The 25,641-nt window shown below is 43.4% G+C and overlaps 2 protein-coding genes across 2 annotated transcripts in view; one reads left to right on the top strand and one right to left on the bottom strand.

Annotated features, from left to right (window-relative positions):
* pdk2a (pyruvate dehydrogenase kinase 2a) overlaps positions 1-25,641 on the top strand; it is a 71,013-nt gene that overhangs the window by 17,270 nt on the left and 28,102 nt on the right. The window lies entirely within an intron of this gene.
* On the bottom strand, positions 1,724-23,588 carry tbkbp1 (TBK1 binding protein 1). Its single transcript, XM_026314907.1, has 9 exons — positions 23,338-23,588; positions 19,623-19,748; positions 16,465-16,569; positions 14,759-14,906; positions 13,049-13,251; positions 12,112-12,173; positions 7,424-7,539; positions 4,680-5,467; positions 1,724-2,891 (listed from the first exon to the last, which is right to left on the bottom strand). The coding sequence occupies exons 1-9, from the start codon at positions 23,578-23,580 to the stop codon at positions 2,763-2,765; spliced, it is 1,920 nt and encodes a 639-aa protein (XP_026170692.1). The 5' UTR covers positions 23,581-23,588; the 3' UTR covers positions 1,724-2,762.

Here is a 25,641-nt window from a genome sequence, read left to right as displayed (position 1 = left end):
TCTTGTGAAATTCTGAATAATTTTCAGGGTTTCCCCCAGGAAGCTGGTCGGTGGAGGTGGCAAGTGAGATCCGCGAGCTCTTGGACATTGATGCAAAAGACTAAACAACATGCAGCTGCAGTGGTGCAGTTAAATAATTAAATTCTACTCGTTGCAGACCCTGTTTCCAGCTGTGACTATTTAACTATTTAAGTGGTGTCTGCCTGGCAGCGTACTGGAGAGTAACAGACTGAGCCCTTTCCCATGTGTAAAAACCCACAGGATCAGAGGGTTTTTGTTTTTCCCCATCACTACAAACTCATTTTCTAATTTTCCATGATACAAAATAGGATGAAAAAAAATCAGTCAGTGAATTAAACAAATCCTGATCCAGTCAGTTCAGTTATAGTCTTTAAATACGTGGCCTCTGCTGCGTGAAATAATGCCTCTGTTTATTTTCCCTGAAGCTTATTGTATTTCATAAAAGTGCAATATTTTTTCTGACATTAGTGGACGAGAGCTTAACACTGTGGGAAACCCTGGGTTCACTTCTTTAGCTCCTCTAAAATCAGCCAAAAGCCTAAAGGCCTGAACAGCTAAGTTAGTTTGCAGGAAGTTAAGGGACAGGAGTCCCTGGAACAATAAACTGCAACTGACAGATTTATTTTTCCTCTTCAGGAACCTTTTAATGCACAACATGCTGCCTGATGGCAAACAGAAGACTGGAGCTCAGTAAAGAGCGAGACAAAGATCACTGGTTAGAATGGCAAACATGTTAGCAGATAACTTGTCAACCGAGTCAGTACAATGTTCTCGTAACCAGCAGAACCAATGTGCAAATCTCCTAAAACCAGATCCAATAAACCAGTGTGGTTCTCTGATCTGATATTCTTTGCTTCCATTGGATTATTTTTGTTCTTTAAAACCTTTCTAGGAAGATTGAAGCAAAACTTCCAGAGCATGACTCTGACGCAAAGACCTGCATCATCCTGCCACCACAATCGCTGCCCGATGTGCTCTAGTGTACCATGACTTCAAACCTGTTAAAAAAGCATGGGTGCAAAGGGACATCCCCTACATCAAGACTGCACATGTAACTGAAAGCCTCAGATTAGCTGACATCAGTGTAACTTCATTTTTTTCAGTTTTTGTTTTCCAAAAGAAATTCAAGTTTCACGAGTAGATCTCGATATGATTCCACTCGTGATAAAAATGAAACCATGTAGAGTATCAAAAGAAGAATATCATCTTTGCTTAAACCCTGCAGAGATAACGATGCCGCCTGGAGACGATGTTTCTGATAACAGATCTCCAAGTCTCAAATACAGTTCACTAAAACTGCCGCGGTGTCCTCGGAGCTGATCAGGAGTGCTGATCTCGTGCAGCCAGCTGTGTGTTCTGTGTTTGGCTTTTTACTGGGTGGTCTGGGCAGGCGTGACATCAGTGTTTTGAAGGTCAGATCTTTAGGAAGACCGAGGAGAATCCCAGCTGATCATTGAAAATCTCTGTACAGAAAAGTGTGGTGGGACTTTGACCTTCGACTCCTCTCTATGTACAGCAGTGGGAGAAACATGCCACCGACATGAGACATGTGGTGCATGAACATTTGCAAAAATATATCTTCATATTTTTTGCCTTACAGATAGACGGTATAAAGAGTAAATTACACAAGGAAAATATATATGGGGACTAAAACAGATGCATTGTATAGGCTATGCTAACTTAAAGTGCTAAGATACTTCAATTTTTTTTTTTTTTTTTTTTTTTTTTTTAAACAGGCCGCAAGCATAAAGGTATATTCTGACTAAAACTTTCCTTCCACTTGTAGAGAAGACGCATCAGCATCAGCGCCCCGCCCTGCAGGGCATCACCGCAGCTCTGTTAAGCTGAAACAGGCCGATACAGACGTTCTTCACGTTCTCCAGCTTGTCTGCGTCAGATGAAATGTCAGACTGGAATGTTTCATACTTTTTAACTGCCATGGAAATATTGTTTCAGAAAGGTGAAGCGGCAGTCGTTTCAATAAGCCGGCTTTTATCAGAGTCCTGTCCTTGGCACTTACTGCACAGACTCCTCTGTAGTATGTGTGTGAGATAGATATGTTTCCAAGCCGCTGTACAGAATTTAAAGCTAAGTGGTGAGAATAGTCAGCCAAAAACAGATTTCAGATCTCCCTGATCTTTCACTGTTGAACACTGAAACCAACATCTTGACATGCAGAACCCGGCAGCCTGCCTCTCACACCTCATCGTGAGCTTACTTTGATAAATCAAAGTGTGCTACGCTGTGAAGCGAAAAACAACACAATACCTCAAAGTGTCTGAAACCACACAACAAGACTCATAACAAAACAGCAGCGGGAAGAGCCAGTGATTATACAGGCAGAGCTGTCTTCAGGACAGTCGGTAAAGGACTCTGCATGTAGACTCACAAGTCCCAGGTGGACTCAAATAAATCAGGGCCCTTGTGCCATTTTGCATCCCTCCCTGCAGGTTCTTACACACAACTAACTGGTTCTACATGGATCACCCATGATTCCTAGTTTCCATTTGACCAGGTCTTCTGGTCTCTTACATAGTGTGTGTGTGTGTGTGTGTGTGTGTGTGTGTGTGTGTGTGTGTGTGTGTGTGTGTGTGCGTGCGTGCGTGCGTGCGTGCGCGCGCGTGGGTGTCTGTGTCTGTGTGCGTGCGTGTGTGCGTGCGCGTGTGTGCGCGTGCGTGTGTGGGTGTCTGTGTGTGTGTGTGTGTGTGTGTGTGTTTTTGCTGGGCTCGTTGCCATGACGATCAGATCTTGCTGTTCTCCAGGTGGGAGTCGATGTGCTTGATGAGGGCGTCGTCAGGATAACCGATGGGGAAAATCAGCTGGCAGAGAGGGCAGCTCCGCATGTCGCTCTCCTCGGTCTCCATCCAGAGCTGCAGAGCAACACACACAATTAGACTTGAGGATAAATCACGCGTGGTCATCGGCTTACTCACTGCATCGTATTTGACATTTTGTGGGAGGCAATGAAATAATTTGACTGCTGGTGAGTGATCACGGCAGGCTTACACAGCAGGGAGCACTTAGTCATGGAAAAGGCGGACTAGTAGTAAATCCAGGTGGTAGCTCTCACCCAAGTACTGATTCACTGTCTAATCCCGTTTCATTAGAAAGAAGAAGAGCTGCAGAAATAATTCACATAGTTGTTTACTTTCTTTCTGAACCTGAGATGAGAGAAGATGCATCTGTTTGTGCCCTTAAAATATGTTTTACTTTAAATGTTTTGCCTGCCTTTTATAAGTCATAATGTTGGTGAGTGCTACGCATCAGCGAGAATTTCTATTATTCTGTCCTAAAGGAAAAACAAACAAAAAACGGGAACTAGTAATATCTCAACCAAACACGTCTTAGTAACACAAAGACATTTGTTTAATGAATGAACAACTTAGAAAGGGATCACACAGTTGATCTGTCTTCATCATCATCATCATCTAGTGGATATTATAAGGAGAAGATATAATCTAGTTTTATAATCTAAGATTTTTTTTTCCAAATTGGCGATGTCAATAACAAACAATAAAGAAATGTTCTTATTTTAGCTTGTACAAGTTACAACATCTCTCTGGTTTTCTTGTTTTTAAATTCCAAGCCACTGGGACAGTGAAAGTGCTTTTCGATCAGACGGACGGCGTCATTTCTCAGCCAGCTCAAATCAGCGTTACATCGTTTTTAGTCCAATGCATCTTAAAGTTTTGAAGAACAGAAATTAAACTGAATCTTGACGTGAAGTGTAAAAATCACCGGAGTTTCCCTTTAAGGTTAGGCCAACCTTCATCGGGTTTAAAGGAAACTGACGTAGTTGTAGGAAACAGGAAAGGAGCCAGTGGTCTGACGTGTCGTTTCGTTGACCCATCCTCCCACCCCAACCTCCCCCACCTGTGGACCCTGTGGTTCTGCAGTTACACCACATTTTCCTCTGCCAGTGGACAAACACAGCTCGTGCTGCTGCGTGACGTCTGTGTTGATAAGAAATCTTAAGCTTTCTTATCTTATCTTATCAAGAAAAGAAATGTAAATACCACTCTTAGTGACCTGGGGCTTATTTATGTGTTCGAGACATTTATTGATCTGTACATCCATCTGTGCAGAGTCTCAGGCTGTAGCGTGCAAAGGCGGGTAGCACACGTTTGGGTTTTTGGTCTGTGAAACTTAACACCCTGACTGTGAAGACACTTGAGAAAAATCTTTCTAACATAGCACTCACTCTGAAACGAGTTTCACATTTCTCTTCATCTACAGGTTCAACAAGCACGATTGAGCGTGTGTGTTTATTTGTTTGCATTAAAGATGGTGTCAGGTGCATATTGTAGCTGCTCCCGCTAAACTCATTGCGCCTCATACGAGTAATATCAAAGTTCTCATCTCACTCTCAGAAAGAAAGCGAATAAGTGTTTTTCTCAAAATGCTGAACTATCGTTATAAAGGAACTAGGAAGGGACATGGTGAAGACAGATGTCCTGAGATGATTGTGACTTGCAGTTTGAAAACGCTGCACTTTTGGGGTTGAAACGAGTCGCTGCTGTGAATCAGCTCAGCATCTCTGCAGAAACTTCAGCTGTGACAAAGTGACACTCGCTGCTGCAGCTTCATGGTTTAAATTCACTCTAACACGTGTCTGTTCTGGTTCTTCTAATGATCTTTTGCATTGGATTTAAACTCACATTGATTGAGGGCCAGGACTGAGCGTGCTCTGCTGACATGTACCCCGGCTGTGGGTGGCAGCTGAGGGTGTTGGCCCTCTGAGGGATGGGGAAGGCTGAGCAGGATGCTGGGCCTCTCATGACACCGCTGGGCACTGTAGCAGAAAGCACGCCCAGCGTCCGTGGTGGGCTGATGGGATGTGGGCAGGTCCACTCCTCCTCATCCTCAGAGGACTGCGGGGGCTGTGGAGCAGGTGTGGAAGGAGGAGGGGGCTCGAAGTGAAGGTGGGCCACCTCTGACAGTGGGAATGGCATCTCTCGAGAGTGGCGTATGGAGCTCTCCCCATGGCCCCCGTCTCCTCCTGTACCACCTTGATGGGGAGACGGGGAGCCTCTGTGCTGCAGTCCACCATGAGGAGAGCTCACATGCTGGGCCTGCTGTTTTGCGTAGCCATCTATGTAAGGGCGGGGCTTGGGCAGGGTGGAGACAGGGTCCAGGGAGAAACGGGGTGGGCACTGGTAAGCTGAGGGGTCAGCAACCTCGGAGTAACTGCGACGGCCCTGGAAGCTGGCCCTCAGGTGCTGGGTGGGCGGGCGGCAGGAGTAAGAGGCCGGTCCGTCGTTGACATCCAACAAGGGTGAGCGACGGTGCATGTCAGGGGAGAGGCGCTGCAGCACTGGGGAGCATCTCTGCTGGATTGGGGAGTGGTGCGGCGGAGGTGGGACCGGGGAATGTCTCTGCGAGATGGGCGAGTGACGCTGAGATACCGGAGAGTGGCGCTGGTGGTGGATGGGCGAGTGACGCTGAACTGAGAGAACACAGGAAAACAAATGTAAACATCAGCTTGGAAAATAGTTGATACTGCACCATGTGGTACATGGACACACATGTAGTTGTGTCATTTCTGCTCTGTGGTTGTTTGGGTTTGACTCTTCAGTTCCACTTACGACAAATCTGTTGTATAAAATCAGATATTTCACACAGCAGTGTGCCCCCCACGTACAGAGCCAGGTTAATGAAGAAATGGTTTGCAAAGTTAAGAGCCGCACACAGCCTTGGACCCTTCAGACCCAACATCATCAGCTGAACCTCACTAATGGTCCTGTAGCTGAACAGGAACAAATTTCTGCAACATTTCTTTCCAAAATCTGCTGGAAGGTTTTCCCAGACCAGTGGAGGCTGTTATATTTTGGCCTTCACCACATTATGTACCAGCCAGTCAGATAAATCCAGCATTTCCAAGCAGGCAGACGAAAAAGTCACTAGTTCATGTTTATTATGCTCAAATATTCTCGTGACCAATCACTGCTGCTCCCTCTGCTACAACAGCTGTTCTCTTGTCGTACTGTAATCCTAAACAGAAGATATTTGTGGCAGCTTGTACAAAGCACAGGGGCTCTCATTTAATAATACGTATTATTATCCTCGATGAATTCATAAAAAGATCAAGATCAGTAAGAGTACAGCTGTAGCATTTCCTGTAATTATAAGATATGGCGATGAGTCAGTCAGCCCTGTAGTCTCCACTTCCCATTTCTAAGAGGAACATCATTTAAGGCTGTTTGGTTGAGGTGTTAAACAGGAGGGGCTGTTTGAGTTCTGTGAATCTCCAAATGAGGAGGAAACAAGTCAAATGAGACTCTTGAGTTCACAGTGCAAACCCCAGTAGAAATGTTCTGGCTCCACATGAATTCCCACTTCTGATTGTTTCAACAACGAAAAGTTCACATCAAATCATTTGCACAGTTTTATAACTAATTAAATGTTCAAGTTGCATGTTGCAGATTAATCTGACTTCTTAGGAAGGAGGCAGACAGATTTTGGGGTTTTCTGTTTTTCCCACCGTAGAAATGCACAGTTATTTACGCAACACAATTTTCCTGTTTGTGAAGGCACCACATGTGATGCTTTTTGGTTTGTGGTAGGTAGTAGATGCACAGTTGTGAGACATTAGCTATGTGTGTGACTGCATGTTGCAGGAAGAGCAAGGTGTTGCTACTGTTTAACACTTGAAGCTTGTGCTCTACAATAAGTCTGTTAGTCGCTGTCTGTATTTTCCTTACGTTAGAAACCCAGACGTTCTTCTTGTGTCGCTACGGTGGCGTAGTACATTTGCTGCTGTGGTATATTTATATCATTTGATTTAAATAACATTTATTTTTATAAAAGTCTCTATAAAAAAAAAAAATCATGCCTTAAAAATTACACAAAAAAATATGGACTGCAAAATAAAGTTACCGTCTTCCAGTGAGAATTTTTGTAGTGGAACCAAAATACATTTACTCAGAGTACTAAAGTTCAGATTTGATGTACTGTGACAGTATTTCAGTTTCATGCTACTTTACAGTACTTTCACTATGTTTTCTGAGGAAATTTTTTTTTCTCTTCATTTGATAGATAACAAAACTTTACACATTAATAAATCTTTCTTCAAATCATAAGAAATTTATTTTTTTAAATACAGTAAATGTTTTAACAATATTTTACAATATTACAAAAACAAAATATTCACAAAAGATATTTAGTGTGTAAATTGTATATTGTATAATTAACTGTGTGCACCAACTATACAATAACATTGATGCATCATTAATAATTAATTATTTCTCTATTCAGTGTTTTTACATTTGAGACTTCAGGTGCAGGTGGTAGTACATGCAGTATTGTGTTTTTAAAGTGTGTTTACTCCACCACCAAGGGGCTGAGTGACCCAGTTTTCCATGTGATATGTGCAGTATTTTCTGTGGGTACTGTGGATGCTAACCTGGACTAGCCTGGTCCTGTGAGGCCTTCCTCAGGATCTCTGTCTGCTTGGAGCTCAGTGCTTGGAGGCGCCCCAGCTCCTCTGTTAACTCCGTGTAGGCCAGAGCCAAATTTACCCTGGAAGAGGAAGTGAGGCAATTATGTAGTTATCATAATCATCGTGATTATACAAACAGTATCATCTGTGTTTAATCATTAACACGTATAGAGCTGATGAAAGCTGATCCGAGGCTTTCTGTAACATTGCAAGGTGTTTAAACCTACAGCGGACGTGCATCACAAACACTCACTAATCTCCATCTCTTTGAACTGAATGAGCTCTGCAGCGCCGATAGCTTCACAAATCAGGCTCATAAGTTTATATTTTTAGAGCGCAAGTCTCGACGCATAATTGAAGTGCATAAAATCACACCATTTCACGCAAGATGTGTCATGACTCTCTCAGGGGCCGTACTGACAGAGCAACTCTATTTCAAGAACCGTAAACAAGAGCGTTTGGCTTGCAGGCTTCTTTGTGTTTTAACCATGGCAACAGGCTGACTTTATCTCAACTCTTGAAACTGATCTGAAAACCCACAACATAAATGAATATGAGCAAGCGATATGCAAGTACATATAAGGAATCATCTGTTTTATTCTTAGAACAAATAGAGGTACTAAACACGGTTTGATAGCTTAGATGGGATGAAGTGTGATATTCTGTATGTGGTAACAAGCAGCAGATACTTTGAAAGTATACCCTGCAGTATGGCGGATGATTTTGTTCAGATAGAAAGAAGAAACTACAATAGTTAGTCACTGCTGGTGCCAGCTACTGTCAAATCTGATAAGGCTGCTTATCACAACAGTCTACCCAGTTGTCATAAACTCATCAGTCTTGACCTGAAATTGATTCATTGCTGTACTAGCCGATTGCTGCAGCAGCGGTAGATAAGAATGTGATTTTACCAAATGAGGGATGTGAAGCCTTGAACTCGTAACTTGAGTTTATCGGTTTATCCTGACGGTGTGAGTAATTTCTTGAATTTAAAAAAAAAAAAAAAAAATCTTAGTTTATTAGTTTCATTAATAACAAACGTGTGGCTTTTAAAAAAAAAAGCAAAGTGGCATATTCTTATCAGTCTGTCATCACTTCTACCCTGATCTCTAAAGAAAAAAAACACTACAACACTACGAGGCCAAATGTCACACAGACAGCTTCAGCACCTATCGCACACGACGAACGGAAAGATGCAGACGGTGTTGAACACAAATACCAGATCTGTTACAGCATCTCTAAGAAATTTAACCTCCTTCTTGATGAGAATTTGACTCAGTTCATCCCTCCATAGAGATTGTGGCAGATAAATAAAATACAAGAAACACTTATGCATGTCCTGGGGATTTCTGCTGCGCAAGTAGGAAAAGATGTGAACTTCCATTGCAACACTAGCAGCAAAAAACAGAAAGAAAAACACTTATGTATCCTGCCTACACAGCAAATAAAACACTGTCAAATTAAAAATATGTTCCCCAACACACCCGCGCACTAACTTAATTGAGTCTTCCCACTTCTGTGTGTGCGTAAACTTGCTACTTGGGTTTATATTAGCGGAACAGTGCATGTTTTCTGTACTTGTGACTGCAGATTTGTAGTTTTACACGAAACTGGAATCTCTTTATGTGCCTCACTGCACTGAACACATTTCTGTGGAGATGGACACATGCCTGCCAACCTATTGCTGTGCTGCTGCTTCTGCTGCACCTTTATCATCCCCAGATAATTTAAAATAAACCCTGTTTAAACAAGGAAACTCACAATTTCTTTAAAAACTGAAAATAAGTCATAACTTCCAGTGGTTCGTTGGTTTTTGTGACTGGCCCACTTAGTTTTCCACAAAGTTGCTATGACTCAAAGAGAGTGGGGTATAAAACCCCCTTCAGCCCCCCACCTCATAACAGACACCATCCTTCTTTGTGGCACAGGTTGGTGGAATCTACTAAAACTGAAACGAATCAGTGCTGAAAATTCATGCAGTCCCTGTATGTGGCTTTGGATACACACCTTTTAGCCAACAGAAATATATTTAATGCATCGGTATGAGCATAATCGTTTCTGTTACTTACTGGCATGATGGGTGGAGCGTGCAGCAGATTCTTATTGCTAAAGCAGCCAGACAATGTTTAGTTTGCTCTTTCACTGCTCTCGTGACTCTCAGCTCTGACTCCACATTGCATTTCTTAAACACTGGTGGAAACTGAATTCGTTATACCCTTTAGATCCATGCAACTCTTCCTTTTCACACTTTTACTGTCTCACTTTTCAAATTTGCTTGCGTGTTTTGACAATTTGTGTCAGAGCCCTCAACACCTCACACTCATGATACCATGTGTGAACACCTGCACATGGGTGCACGTGGGGACAAACTTTTTTTCTTAATCACCTGCTTCAGAAAGTATGAAATTTGTTCCCTTGATTGTTTTTGTTTCTATACGTCTAAAAATTGCACATTTCCAGCGTGCATCAGTTCTTTTGCATCTATTTTTGTTTCCTTTTTCTGTGCTTGTGCATATCTGCTGCTACTTGTACATTTACAATGTACAGTGCGTAGGAGGGGTGTGATAAGGCCAATGCAGCATTGATCTGATCAAAGTCATTACTGATCGCTGCCTGCAGAAATTCAGCTCAGTTCAATAATAAATGTTGTTTTTGAAACCTCTTGCAGTTCGGTCACTCACATTATGCAAATATGTGTTAACGCTTCGATACGTGACGGTCAGCACGAAGACGTAGTGAATCATTTTGGAAACACGTCACGATGTGGCTGGTTTGTGGAAAACGTATTTCTAATATTTAAAATACTTGTAGAAAAGGACTTTTGCTTGTTACTGCCTCATGGGCCACGATGGGGACGGGGTGTTAAACGGCCCTTAGACTGTGCTGGGGGCTTTTCACACGTTGCAGTCCATATTTTATCATCACACCCTGTTTCTGCTATGTGCATGAAGCTCTTTCAGCTGAAAACAGAGGTGTCAAACAGTTCTCACACCAAGCCACAGTGCAGCAAACCTTCAGCAACAAGGCTTGCTACCTGCCAGTGCAGTACATCATTTAACGTTAGGTGACGCTTTTTTCTTTTCTTTTTCACAACTAATTTGCAATAAAAATGTTTAGAAATAGATTTTTAAAAGCTACACTTTCTGAGGTGTTTCAGAAGTCAATTAAGTTGATTAATGAAGTTTCCAAAACATGCAGTTATGCAGTTATTGGTTATTTTTTGAAGAAGAAAATGGGAATTCCACTGTGATTTATTGGAAACAGTTGTCTCTTTCTGAAAGCTGAAGAAGCATTAGTCAGTCGCTCGGTATGATGATGTACAGAGGGGGTGCAGTGCCAGGTGGCTGCCAGAATCTACAGCAGAGTGTGGCTTGTGGTTGATGAGGAACTCTCGTTTGTATATCATTAGTTATGAGTGAGGTACATGAAAATCCACAAATGTAGTCACAAAAATACAACTGGTAGCAGAATCGGCCACAAACTGAAACATTTCTTACAGTGAAAAGTAGTAAAACATGACAGAAACATAAATATTTTGGAAGATACAGAAAATACACATTTTCTTATGATGTTAGAAGAAGAAGGTTTGTTGCCCTCACAGGTTCACTCACTTATTAATAAAAACACCCCAACAAACTCTCTTCCAGCTTATAAACTGCTGATGATAATTAGGACAAAGGTGCAAAGTTAATAAAGTCCAAAAGACACAGAAATCCTTCCATATCAATCTCTGCATTTTACACTAAATGAGCCCAATTACAAGAAAACGCACCAGGAAACAATGTTCAGGCATAGTAGGTTTTAAGTGGGAGTAAGTGATATTGTTGAGTAAAACCAAAAGGTGACCGAGGTCTGGAAAAAACAGTAGGCTTCCACCACACACACAGTAAAAACGCAGCTTGCTTTACCATTTACTTTCAGTTTGCTCCCCATCGAAACACATTTGTGGGGTGTTATTGTGTGTGAGTCAGCTGCCCAACCTCTGTGGTTTTTATTTTTTCTAACCTGTGATGCCTTGTAAACAGTCATGCAGTGGCTGGAGCTACTTTCCTTCCTCTCAGAGCGAACGACACAAAGGCCCCTCATTGGCTGAAAGTGATGAGTGGAAATGAGTGGAAACACAACACTACTCACTACCGCCCTGCTTCTGTTGGTTTCAGGTGTGGAGGATTAAAGGAAAGGATGCACCCATATAGACGGGTTTGTACTTCACGGTTGATAGAAATGTCCAACAAATGCTCCGGACAGAAAAGCTCTGTGCTAACACTGCCCCCTGCTGCTTGCGCTCAGCTCTTGCCAAAGCTTCCTGTGCAAATGTTTAATCCACAGACAATGAGGATTACATGCGTGCACACAGAGTGAAGTATACATTACATGCAGCTTTTGTGCCCAAGCTGTAATTCTGCATTTGAACCCAGTTAGCCAGCGATGGAGAGCTCCACTGCTTTCTAATGAGGCCCCTGGAGTCTGGCCTGAGCACATCACAGCAGGAGAGTAAATACACAGATGAGCAGTAGTTTCTCCTCTCACTCTTATGACGATGCTCCTCGACCAAAACTCTTTCCCTTCACTCCTGCTCTCCTTCCACCTCCCCTTGTTTTATTCCTTCCCTCCCTTCTCCCACCGCCCAGAGATCAGCTGTGGTCACTTACTGCTCATCTCCCACCTTCTTTATCCACTCCACATCACACTGCTTGCATGGAGAAGTCATTTCCTGCAGAAGTAGAGCGTGAAATTAGATTAGCATGAAGGTGCCGGGAGGATATTGGACAAAATCTGACAGTGAGAGCCTATCGAGGCAACATGCTCTCAGGTACCATTGTTGGAGATTGTGGGCCTGTGGATAAAACAGTTCCTAGCTGGTTTTACAATTATTCTTTGAGCGCTGTATGTGTATTTCTGTGTCTGTATCTGTGCAGCCTTGTACTGCTTTATGTGTATACGTAAATATATTAAAGAAGTGTGTTTGGAAAGGTGAGATTTTAGGTTTGTGGCATTGAAAAGCAGCAAATCATCTGGAAGAAGAACTAGATTTAAAATCAGTTATGCATTATGTTAGTTTGTGACTGTGTCCTGTCTTTGTGCTAAGCTAAGCTAACTGGCTGTAGCTTTATATTTACCATGCACATTTAAAGTGGTATCGATCTTATCTAGGTTTCTGCAGAAAAGTGAATATGTCCTTTGTAAACTCCTTAGTCTGAGTCTGACACTGCTGATGGGATTTGTAGTCCCTGTGCGGTGTGGATTTTGTTTCCTACTGAAGACACCCAGGCCCCAAATATAATCTGTCCTTTAGATCCTTTAGATCACACTGTGCTTCATCTGGAACATGTTTTCTAATGTGTATCAGCCCAGAATTCATATAGTAGTTTTTCATTATTACAAGAGTAAATAACATCAAGCTGTAAATTAATATGTTGTGAATACACGTCATCTGTGACCTACAGCAGCCCAAAATCTGGTGGTTTCTACATTTACGACTACATGACTAGACCCAGCTTGAATATGGTCCCACCAGCCTGGACAGGAGCTATTTTAAATGGTCCTGATGCAGTAAACTCTGAAGCAGACCATCAAACCAGCACTGACCCTCTCCCGCTGGCTGTTCTGCAGCTGCCTCATCTCGTCCTTCAGCCTCTCACACTCCACCTTCAGCTCCTCTTCCCGCTGACACGCCCCCTGGGCCTCGTGCCGCGCCCCCTCTAGCTCCGCCTCCAGACGCTGCAGCTTCAGGTCGGACAGGGCGTCCAGGCTGCGGGAACTCTGAAGGGTCAGGGCCGGACAGTCCAGCACTGAGAGAAAGAAAAAGGAAAAAAGAGACAAAAGTTAGAAATGTGAAATACAAAAGGCAGCACCATGTTTTCAGTACTTTCCTCCAAACTAACACAGCTTTTTTTTCCATCCACACTTGTTGTACAATAGATGAGTATGAAAAGAGCTGACTTCGTCCAAGGGCAGCATCTTTCAGTTTGTACCTGGGTGATGTGATCTGCGTGGGCATGTGAGTGATTCAGCTCCGCTCACACACACTCAGTCCTTGAGCCAGCGCAGCAATATCCTCTTTTATATCCCAGCTCCTCCTGCCTCCTCACCACTCACTCACATGTGCAGTCACAGGTGCACACATGCTGCACATGCACCGTCATTCATGCACTCATTAATCAACACTGTGCACTAATATCTTGCAAACGCAAATTAATATCCGTTCCCCTTTTTGGTTAAACACGCTGGGCCCATGCTTCTCTGTTAGTGCACTTTGAGTAGCGGCATCTGTTGTGGTGGTGGTGACAAATTTCTGCCATGTTTCCATCAGCCACCCACATCATGGAAGAGGGCAGGGTTTAGCATCTACGGACTCTGAAGTTTAGCAGAGTTTAGTAGTGGACTGCACATGTACCTTGTAAAGGATCTGTTGATTTAGTTTCATTTCAAAATCCTGAGTTTGGATTTTATATTCTCATTCTTTTCATCCTCGTGACCTCCCTCGTATGAAGCATCTTTCTTCATATATTTCTCTTACAGGAATAAGTGAAATTATCTCACAGGTTTTTTAGCATTTGGTTTTAGAGACTAGTCACAATAGAGATCACTCAACAGTACAGATGGAAGCAACAGGCTGAATAATACTCAAATTGACAGTCACTCCACTCCAAATGTTTTTGAAGCCAGAATGATTGAATTTGAATCAGTAGCACCCGCATAGATCACAGATCTCTTTCTCTGGACTCTGACTCGCAGTAGAAACAAAATGTCCAGGCTGGTTCTCTCCAACAGGCCGAGGGTTAACCTGACCTCAGTTCAAACGCTTTGCAGCCAGATGGTTGGATTTGATTAAAGCTTGAGAATCAGAAGAGCTGAGCAGTGATTAACAGGGAGGACTTGTTGATGTAGAAATGTCTGGGAGGGAGCTTGATATTGCATAAGACAGGATATCGACCCAAACAACCTTCTGAAATCTTTATGTTTACATCATATTGATTAACATAAATGCAAGAGATTTGAAATAAGATTTCAAGAGTCAAAATAAAACATGAGTGTGTTCACAGTGCAGTGGAGTAACCCATCCCAGATGATGTAAGAGGTCTGAAGGGTGAACCACAATGTGCTTTATAAACAATCAGTTCTTTGACACCAGAACTAATAAACAGAGATATTTGTTTAAAACCCTGCAGGCTCCTTTAAATTTGTGACATTTCTTACTGTAATTTCTGCCTTTGCAGTCACCCGGCGATGTTGTTATGTAAACCTGTGCTTTGCCTCCGTGATAAGATATAAAGATCTACATCTAGAGCAGCTTACTGTGTGCGTCTGGGCCGGCATGGAGCTGCAGATACTGCATGTCTTTGCTGTGCAGCTGTATGTTGAGCTTCTGCAGGGAGTTGTCTCTCTGCCTCAGGGCTGACTCCAGGTTCAGGATACGCTCCACATGCTTCTCCACCAGGCTGGTCTGTAGTCACACATGCATGCTCAGTGTTACACTACAAGTATACAAGATTAAAACACTGGTGTTTGTGTTATTCTTTGTGTTGCTTTGGCTGCTAAATTCCCACATCACTAATCTGCATTCATGACTGTGACAGTGATTGTTGCAACCAAGGACTTGATCAATTTATCAGACAAAACCTAATTCACATTCATGTCATAAAAACCATCCTGGCATCAAGTGTTAATATTTGTAGACATGCACAGACACAAACAAAATATATAATGGCTGCACAGCTGGGAGGTTAAAGGTCAGTGAAGCCCAGGTGAAGGCCATCTTAATGACCGCAGGTGACGCTGACTCTGTGTCAGTCATTGGCAGGTGGACAGATTGTTGGCAAACCTTGTCCTTTAATCACTCTGGTCACACAAAACTGCTGAGGCTGCTCAGCATGAGCTGCTCAGTGGAGTTCACTTTCATATGAGACGGTTTAATCTCACAGAGGGGATCTGGGGAAGGTCAGCCAGACAGTCTGCACAGTTGGATGTGCCTACCTGCTCTGATAAATCTGACTCTCTCAGTCTAAGGTCTACTAACGAATGACGTATCGCGACTTGGCTTTATTTTCTACCTGGGAAAAGTGAAAATAATTTGTTAAAGTCATTTCAAAACTGATTTTTCTCAGCACCCTCACAGCTAAAAAAGAAAAATAGTCCAGCGTGTGTCCTGTGTCAGAAGAGGTTTATCTGAGAGGACTCTGTTGGACGTAATGGAAGACACTTGCTCAGAAGGCAATTACTTTGAAATGAGCGGTGTCATCTGAAGTGCACAGTCGGAGTGATGCACAGAATTTAGTCAAGAGTCTATTTGTTTTATGTTCAAACTATCAGAGCAGCAAATGGTCAAAGTACAAATGTAGACTTAGATCTACTGGGAGGGAAAGGCCTGTTGTTGGTTTTTATTGTCATACGTGCTGTAAAACAATAATAGACAATGTCTGGAGGTAAAGCTGAATTACACAGATTTGATTTACTTTGTATCTTTGCATCCAATAGAATTCCAGACACAGTGTCTGCTTTTTAAATGGACTAAACTGGGATTAGGTGGGTTTAGTTCAGCTGCTTAATATTCAACTGCTCTAAAGTTCTTAAATCAAAGCAGCAGAGGCAGAAATATCCTGATTCTTAGTCTCTACTGTGAAAGAAACTTCAGAAACACTGGACTTAGTGAAGTGAATTGTAGAAAACAAAGGCCCAGCACTGTGGGGGGATCTCACCATTTCATGGTGGACACTAACCCCTTTAAGAGAGTGCAGTGCCAACCCTTTAATGCACTGCTGACCAGCCTGCAGCCTTTCACCTGATTATTGAAGCTGGCTGCAGGGATTTTCTCCCATTCAGCCACAGGAGCTTCAGTGATGGTGAGGTCTGTCTCACAGTTCATCCCAAAGCCGATGGATGGGGCTGCGGCCAGGACGCTGTGCAAACCAGTCAAATTCTTGCTCAGCAAAATTAGTAATACCTGTTCTGTCCTGCTCATGATGTAAAATAACAAGTGCAGTGAAGAGAATAATGTCTCTGACCATCTTGTCGAGATCCCTTTGGAGGTTGCTCTTCTCCATGTGGATCTTCTCATAAGCCTGGATCACATCCTCCAGCTGCTCCTCTCTCTCCTTCCTCTTCTGGAGCTAAAGCCGAGATAAAGAGAGAGAGAGAGAGAAAAAAAAAGCTTGACACACATTTACTTTTCTTTTTGACTTCTCTTTTGTCAGTTTTGAAACTTGCTCACAAAGAAAGAAGAGAGGAGGAAAACACTGAGAACTTTGTGTGAGAGTCATCAGATGTGTCTCTTGGAAGCTGGTGTGTAACCAGGCAAATTTAGGAAACAGAAATCCTGAGACCTCAGCATGTACAGCAACGCCTCCCCCACCGTGACGACTCACAACAATAATGTTCAACATTAGACAGGAAAACAACAAAACACTTCTGAGTGTCTGGTATAATTAGGGGTTGAACTGGACTGGATGCTGTGTCACATATGGTTGAGGGCAGAACAAAGCAGGTTAATGAGTTCACGGCTGTGTGCCAGATCGAGTGTCTTTGGTAACACACACCCATCAGCCATAACATCAGGTTCCAGTGGCACCTGTCAGTGTGGGCGTATGTTCGGCAGCAGGTGAACATTCAGTACTCAAAGTTAATGAGCTGGAAGCAGATAAACAGGCACCCTAAGGATCTGAGAGACTCTGACCAAGGCCAAACTGGGATGGCTGGATGACTGGGTCACAGCAGCTCCCAGACTGCAGGTGTTGCTGGGTGTTCCCACTCTGCAGAGGTCAGTACAGACCAAAGGTTGTCTAAGGAAGGACAAACAGTGACATGGTCACTGATGACGAGGGCAAGCTGCTGTAGATTAAACCTGTAAATTTCAATCATCCTTTTCAGAAGATTCCACTTCATTTGAATCTTTGTTAAAATGGCTGAACATGAGAAATACTGAACATTGGTCTCCATGAAGAGAAACATTCAGCAGCTATAGAGGTGATATCACACTTAGAGTGTGGAGGTTGTTGCATTTATCCAATAAAATAAGCTCTTGCTCATTCTCAAGACCACAGGTTTCATTTCTTTTCCATCACTTTCTCTCTAAAAGGCAGAGATGTGTTCTCTGACAGACGTGTTCTCTGACAGACGTGTTCTCACAGATGTGTTCTCTGACAGACGTGTTCTCTGACAGACGTGTTCTCACAGACTTGTTCCCAGACAGACGTGTGCTCAGACAGACTTGTTCCCAGACAGACGTGTTCCCAGACAGACGTGTTCTCAGACAGACTTGTTCTCAGACAGACGTGTTCCCAGACAGACGTGTTCCCAGACAGACGTGTTCTCAGACAGACTTGTTCCCAGACAGACGTGTTCCCAGACAGACGTGTTCCCAGACAGACGTGTTCCCAGACAGACGTGTTCCCAGACAGACGTGTTCCCAGACAGACGTGTTCCCAGACAGACGTGTTCTCAGACAGACGTGTTCCCAGACAGACGTGTTCCCAGACAGACGTGTTCTCAGACAGACTTGTTCCCAGACAGACGTGTTCCCAGACAGACGTGTTCCCAGACAGACGTGTTCCCAGACAGACGTGTTCCCAGACAGACGTGTTCTCAGACAGTGGAGCTGGAGAAGATGCACATTGAGCTGCAGGGTGTCAGGCTCCACTGACTCCTGTGTGCACAGTATACATGTTATGGCTGTATGACGTCAACTGACTGCAGAGTGAGAGTGACAGGTTTACTCTGGACACTGACACTTTCTGGATATTGATTGTTGTGTTAAATAGCCTCTGTCTGATTAAGGTTTTTAGTACATTTGGTCTTTAGTGGATTGTTGTGTTGATCATGGTTTTTCTGCATCGGGTAAAATACATGAAACTTGGGGACAGATGGGAAAAGGTGCTAAAATTCTGCAATTCAAATATATATATAATGATAATTACCTCTTGTTTGTATTTTAATTCTACACACATCAAAGTATGGCTCGTCTCTCAGAGCGCTGTGATACTAGCTAGAAATTAGCAAAAGATAATGGGAATTAATGCACATTTCCACCCACAACATTTGAACATTGGGAGGAGGTCTCCCTGTAGTCCGGGTCCAGGGCTGTAGATGAAAACGTGAAAACTTAGAGTATGCAAGGACAAACTGCACACCTGCAATTTTATCAGAAAAACAGTGGTGGGATTTTTGGCTTAATGCTTCGCGGCCTCTTCATTCCTCTGATGCCTCGGTCTGACAGAAAATATGTCTTTCTCCACTTCTCCTTGATAACTACAAGTCACCACTTTATCAGAAGGAAGAGGGTGTGTGTGTGTGTGTGTGTGTGTGAGGTAGGGGTCCCAGGAGAGCATGCTCAGTGAGCTGTGTCACGTTTCATCACTGTGAATGCCTGGTGTCAGAGCTGTGCGGCCTTGTGGGTCCCACGCTAATCATTTGTGCTGCTCCCATAAGCCATTTCCTTCCTCTTTCTTGAACTCTAGCTCTCAGTTTTACCGCTGCTTTCCTGTGTCAGTCCTTTCTCATTTCTGTTTCCCCACACTCTCGTTCACACAGTCACAGTAGAAATAGTCGAGAAACAAGTGAGGGGAAGGAGCAGCTGAAGCTGCTGTTCTCGTCTCTCACTCCAGCCCATTTTTGGATGGGAGTAACACTCCAGTGTACTGGAGGAGGGATGTTGTGTAACTCTTCTTAGTGTTTCTGATTTTACTCCCTGAGGTTTGCATCTTCTTTTATGCTTCTACTTCAATCAGGCTGGGTGTGTTTCAGATCATTTCAGAGCATGTTGTCTCAACACACGCTGCAGACTGAGGTAGTAAACATGTCTTGTCTGCCTTTACTCCATATATTCAGCAGAAACTTGGCCAGGTTTACTCTCAGTTTAAATGCATCTCCGAAATAGAACACCAGTGTGAAAATCCCATGTCACCGTGCTCTTTGGACGGCTTCTTAAAAACAGTCTCTGTTATTTTGTTTGGAAAGCAGCTTTATTGCAAAATTAGTTCTGGACATCTTTCAGTGTATGCCCCCCCAGGGTCGGTCTCCATTTAGTTTTAATTCACTTATTCACACACAGAGAGGTTTCTGCAGAATGGTTTCTAATCCAAAAAAAAAAAAAAGAAAATCAATTCATCATGAAGTAGAATTTCTTTTCTGTCTGCTCTCCCCCTCTTGTCCTCATCTCTCGGCTTACCTCGTGGGTCAGGACATTGACTCTCTGCTGCAGGTTGCCATTTTCTGAGTGCAGCAGCGCCGTCTCCTTGCTCTCAAAGGAGCAGTAGGAGTTGGTGTCCTCCCCAAACTCACTGATCATAGGGAACTGCAGAAACAAGAGGACATAAAAAGGCATAAAACTGAGTATATAATAACAAGGATGTGGTTAAGGCAGCGTGCAGAGAACACTTTGTTTGCTTGTGCTCATTTTTCCTGCTGTGTTCTGCAATTTCTGATGATTTCACCCTGAGATAATTAAAGATACATCAACTTGTATTCAGCTCAGCTATCAGTCAGAGGATCAGGGTGTTTTTTCACTAATGTCAGGTCGTCTCTTGGTTTTTGTTTCTCTTATGGTCATATTTTCTAACTTCCTGCATCTTCATTGCACCATAGTGTAACATTTCTGCCCTGTGCATCCCTCTGTCTCGGATGCAGTGATTACAGCCTACCTTACAAATTGCTTAGATGTTGGTAATAGAGGAGCTGCATTGTTAAACTTTGCATAATCACCATCAGTAAATTGCTCTTTCCCTTTTCATTACACCTAAATGATAAGGCTGATGTTATTCTGTGAAAAAACAAACTGTTGTAGTCCAACTCTCCCAGTCTGGCTCTTTCCTAAAGGAGATGGACACTTTACTGTTACAAACCTTACTCAAACAGCAGGAACTATTGCATTTGTCTGGGGCTGTTTTTCAGTAGCCGAGTTAATGCAGTTAGTGAGTATTTACTGTAGTAGGATCAGGTCATACTGGGCGTGCTCATGATAATGAAGGGACATGTCTCCCAGTGCTACAGCTCGGCTCATTTCTGTGTTTTTAATAGTTTTATTAAACAGTGGAAGCTCTGTGGCACAGCAGGATCCAGTTAATCAGGTGTTGGACACACAAACAACACTTATTAGGTCAGTCTTGGTCTGTTGATGGGATTTGTCAGGAAGAAAAACATAGAATAGAACCAAACCTTAGAGGCAACTTATTCCCATTTGACAGTGTCACTACAACTCAACATATATTGATTATTTATTGATCATTTATTTAAACTATAGAGAAATAATCATGTTAGTTGAAGCTTATATGCACATTTAGCATGTAGTAAGCCACTTGCCTTATTACATTACTAAACTGAATTAATAGAAACACACAAACCATGCAATTCAAGCTAAATGAACACATTTACATTTAGATTGAATACCGTAAGCACAGAGAGTTTTTATTTTCTTCTCAAACTCATTGCCGCTGATAGAATGTCTATTTGAGGAGCAAACAACCTTTTTCCATTTAGCAGAGCCCCTCTCTCTGCTCAGTTCAATCAACAGTAAGTGTTCACAACGTGGGCAAAACCCCCCGGGGGGCCCCGAGAGCTCTCACACTGCCGAGCATTGAGAACTCTAAACCAGAGAAGACCATCACTTCAAGCCAAGTTCAGAGCAGCAGAAAGCTTTTCCATCTGCATCGTTACAGCAGCTGCACTCAGGCAACATTTACTCCTCCACAAAAGAAGGTTTTGCGATCGCTAACTGCGGCTTTGTGCATGGGGACTGGGACATTTGACAGCCAACACTGTGATGTCCATACTGACAACAATAATTAACCAAATATGAAAACAGGCACATGCCTTTTGTTATGCTTGCACATGTTTACAAAAACACAGATGTGACAACTCCCACTCCAAACAGCCAACATCTGCAACTCTTCTTCCAAAATCAACACCTGTCTCTGTGGGCCCTGAACAAACCGCTGCTTGTAGGTATGTCAACAGTGACGTGGCAGCCTGCAGCCTTCAGTTGCAGCTGCTCACTAAAGAGATGCAGCATTTCTGCACTGACACACGTCAGGAGAGTCAAATTGCATTTCCATCTGTTTGAAATGTTTCATCTCTCTCATTCTTTACGACCCAATCCAAATAAAAACGGTGACATATACTAGTAATGTATTTTTCCTGCAGCTTCGTGCAGCTACAGTTTTCTCTACATCAGTGTCCTCTGTCGACCATAATGCAGCAACAGCTTGCATCTTTTTTTTCAATTGAAGTTCTTCCTCAGCGTTTCACGTAGAGCAGCCTCGCTTTTTGTCATTTGAAGTATTTTGTTCCTTGTCAAAAACAAATGACGAGCCATGATGCTCCTCTCTCTGGCAGCCTGAGCACTACAGCTTGTTGGAAGTCCTGAGTAAAAGTGGGCGACATAAGCCGAGGGGAAAGTGGGTACATTACAGCTTCATCACCATATAATTTCTAGAATAAGTAGAACAGCACAGACTCATTTTGATTGAGGGATATCCAGGAGGGGATTTTTTTTCTTTAATCCTCTTTTGTTCTTAATATCAGTAGTTTCTCTCTCCTTTTACATCATCACCCGTCTTTGCTCCCACAGTTCTTCTCTTTACACTGTATTATTCTGCCCATGTAGGTCACTGTTTTCACATATTTTTCTACTTTCTTTCTTTCCTCCCACACTGTTCCTCCACTGTTCCACCACTGCTCCTTCACCCTATGCTACCTTCCTCCTCTTTGAAGGAGGTGCATTTCTGCCTCACCTGCTGTGTCATCCAACTGAAAAGAAGTCTGATGTCCACCAGCAAGCTGCACAGGCCTGGCTATGCAGAAATATCCGCCGTGTCGCTGACTTTAAGCCGAGGAGTTCAGCTGTGACCGGGCAGGCTTTGTTGAAGACGTACAGTAAAATAAATCCCCACGGTGCTGTCTGAACTCTCATGACTGTGCAGCCCTTTGACATGAGCATTCTGGGACTTAGAGTAATGTGCAGACGTTTTAGGCATATTCTTATCAAACAACACCATCGGGTGTCTGATTGATCCCAGGCTCATTGTCCATGAAGAACCAGGAGTCCTGCAGCAGATGGTCTGACCCCCACAGAGAGATCTGAGCAGTGTGGAGTCAGTCTGTGATCACATGAAGAGGCAGAAACACTGGGACAGTCTGAATCTACAGAACTGCAGCAGCTTCTCCAAGGTGCTGCGAAGTACCAGGAGGAACTGTGTGCAGGTCAAACCAGAGGTTTGGTCAAACTGCTGCAGATACTGATTAGATCTGGGTTTGGTTCCCTTTACTGCACTTTGTATAAAATTAACTGATAAATGAAAGACTATTCATACTAAAAGCATCCCCCGTGTATCCGTGGTGCCTAAAACTTTTGCACAGTACTGTACCTTTATATCATCTGAATTTTAAAAGCTTATTTATTGTTAGTTCTTTTGTGCATCCTGTGTGATAATTGTGGGTTAAAAGCAGAGTCTGCTCTCTCAGGCATTTGAGACATTCGTGACATTGCACTCAGTTAAAAACATCAAGCAGAAAAGAGAAAAACCTCTTTATAGCCCATAGTTCCCCCGGTCGCTTGCAGGTCTCCTCACAAATGGGACTCTATTATTTTTTACTTAAAATATATGTATAGGAGAACGACTCTTTACTTTCAGAGTCATTTTGTTCCCCCGCTGCTCCAGGATCAAAGCCCACCAAAGCCTCTTATCCCTTCTATCTTTGTGTACAACCTCACTGCCTCAATAAAAATGGAAAACGCTCTGGGTGAGCGAACAGAAGACTCCCACTGAAGAAAAAACACAAACTGGCCTTTTGCTTGTCAGTGCTGGAGACCTTCTGTCAACAAACAACTCTCATCATTAGTTTTCAGAACTGCTGCGATGTTTGACTTTGAAGTGAAAACCCTTCACCTTGATCTCGTAGAGCTTGAGCTTCCTCTTGATGCTGGTGTTCTCGCGCTCCAGGCAGGCCAGCCTCGTCTTGATGTCCTGATAGGCTGTGATGAGCGCAAAGTGGGAGGTGGAGTAGACGTCGTCGGGGGGCAGGGGCGAGGAACGCCACGCCACGCTGCCACAACCATCCTCCTTCAGGCCGCCTGCGTCGCCGCCTCCTCCCAGCAGCCCCAGCTCCCCTCCGCCAAACAGAGACTGCATCGCTCAACCTGAGGACAGACACAGACACAGTTATTCACTTATTAATTATTTAGTAGATTGTTTCCATTCAATTAAATGTACCTACCAGAAATAACAGCTTTTGATAATTCTGACAGAGGACGACTATCAGCGTTACTGCAGCGAGACTAAAAACGCCAAGCAGGCAGCTATTGCAACAAACAAAAAAAAGAACAAAGCCCTTTTCAGCTGAGATCTGGATTGTTGGCACACTCGATGTGAAATATTCAGAAGCAAAGTGGGCACAGAGATACAGGAGGAAGACTGAAGGACACTGATATTCCATATGAAATTTTAACAAGTCAGTGCTCGGCTAAGTCTGATCACTCCAGATGTACGCACAAATATCAGAGTAGTTACACAGTCACATGCTCGTGCACAGGAGAGTCCAGGTTTCTTATCATGTGATGCAATAGAAACATGATTTTTCACTGCTCCCTGGTTCTAAGGGCAGAGTCACAGCAAGCTGACTGTCTCTGAACGTCGCCTTCATCTGGGCCAAAATGTGTCCCTTGAACGCACCACACAGACTCCAACCGACAACCAGCATGCAGGTTCTGCACGTGCATGAGAGGAAATAACTCTCCATACCAGCAGGGGGCAGTAGTCTGTGTTTGTCATTCAAGTGGAAGACCTATAGTGCAGCTATACAAACTTTACACAAAGAAGCGTTTGCTGACCATTTTCACATCACAGATGGTTTATAGCTGCTTCCAGTCCAGAACTTGAACTTGAATTTGTCTGATAAGAAGCTGCAGGTGGCGCCGGTGTTGTCAGCCTTTTGTCTTTGGGTTGTAGAGATGAAATAAGGAGAAACGGCTCTCAACATGCTGAATCGACTGAAGAGTAGCCATCAGGAGGCCAACTGGTGCCTCTGCAAAAACCGGGGCCACAGACACTCAGAAGAATCCGCCCCTAACCCGAGTGTCCAGTTCAGGGGTGTAGAGAAATAATAAAGGCTCTGTTGCAAAATAACAGGAAGAACATGAGATCCTGCTACACTTTGCCATAGTCATGAGGCTGAGCTGCATTTGATGCATCGTCACCAATTACCTGTAGCTGACCTCTGTACAGTTTGTGCATTGCTGTCTACGCACAGATTTTAAAATATCAATCAGTACATATTAGTTGGCATAAGCAGATTTTGATAATCATGGCCTATGTCCTCTATTCTGAGGCAGACATCACCACAATGTGTTTAAAGTCTGAACACATCAGCAGGAGTGTAGTCTCGTCTTTAACATACAGCAGATCTGTCACTTCTCCACAGACAGTTTGTGTTCACCACTCCGCTGACTTCAGCTTCTCCTAATTATCAGTGATGGGAAATGAGAGCAGCAGCGTAGTTTTATTTCGTTTCATCTTCATAACTCGAGTTGGGGATGCACCTGCACACACAGCAGAGAGATCACTCCAGTCAGGTTCCTCAAAAATATGGATCAGGGCTTAACCAAGTCACTGCAAACCAGGATGTGATGTTTACATGTCCACACACATACTGTAATCAGGACACCACATGTGCATGTAACCACATTTATTTTCTGTAGCGATACACACTTCAGTCTTTCTGTTCCTTTTGCATCCGTCCTTTGCATGAGCTCACCATCATTTTTGTAAGCGTCCCCCTATAGGCACATGAGTAGCTGTGTGCTGCAGCTGCAGCTGATATGTTAATCACACTCTGTTTTACATATGAGTGGATCAGGCTGTTGTTCCATCTCACAGTACAATGTTTAAAAAAACATGAGCGGTGACAACCTACGCTCCCTGAATGGCATGATGAATGAGTAGCTGGTAGTTAGCTGACCATGCTGCAACCAGCCAGTCTTGCCCCCCCCCTCCCAGGCCCCAAGACTCTGGGCAATGCTGTCAGAAGTGATAAATAGCACCTGTGATGTCACGGGCCTCTATTTTATGCAGCCACAAAGAGGATGTGCACAGGAGTCATACTAGGTTCACCGAGAACGGTTTGATTTACGGGTACAGGAGGAGTTACACAACAGCTAGTTGATTTGATGTGTACTGGAATGGATGCCTTCCTGA

Source organism: Mastacembelus armatus, chromosome 19 (assembly GCF_900324485.2).
Source record: "Mastacembelus armatus chromosome 19, fMasArm1.2, whole genome shotgun sequence".
Classification (NCBI taxonomy): domain Eukaryota; kingdom Metazoa; phylum Chordata; class Actinopteri; order Synbranchiformes; family Mastacembelidae; genus Mastacembelus; species Mastacembelus armatus.
The sequence above is the reverse complement of the archived record's forward strand: the minus strand, read 5'-3'. Positions and strand labels throughout refer to the sequence as shown.

Bases quoted from the DNA above. Each gene is read 5' to 3' on its own strand.
- tbkbp1 (XM_026314907.1), bottom strand. From the start codon at position 23,580: ATGCAGTCTCTGTTTGGCGGAGGGGAGCTGGGGCTGCTGGGAGGAGGC. The intron at 13,252-14,758 runs GTAAGCTGCTCT...TCTTTCTCTCAG, and splicing joins TGCCGGCCCAGACGCACACA to TGCTGGACTGTCCGGCCCTG. The intron at 12,174-13,048 runs GTCAGTGCTGGT...CTACTTCTGCAG, and splicing joins AGAACAGCCAGCGGGAGAGG to GAAATGACTTCTCCATGCAA.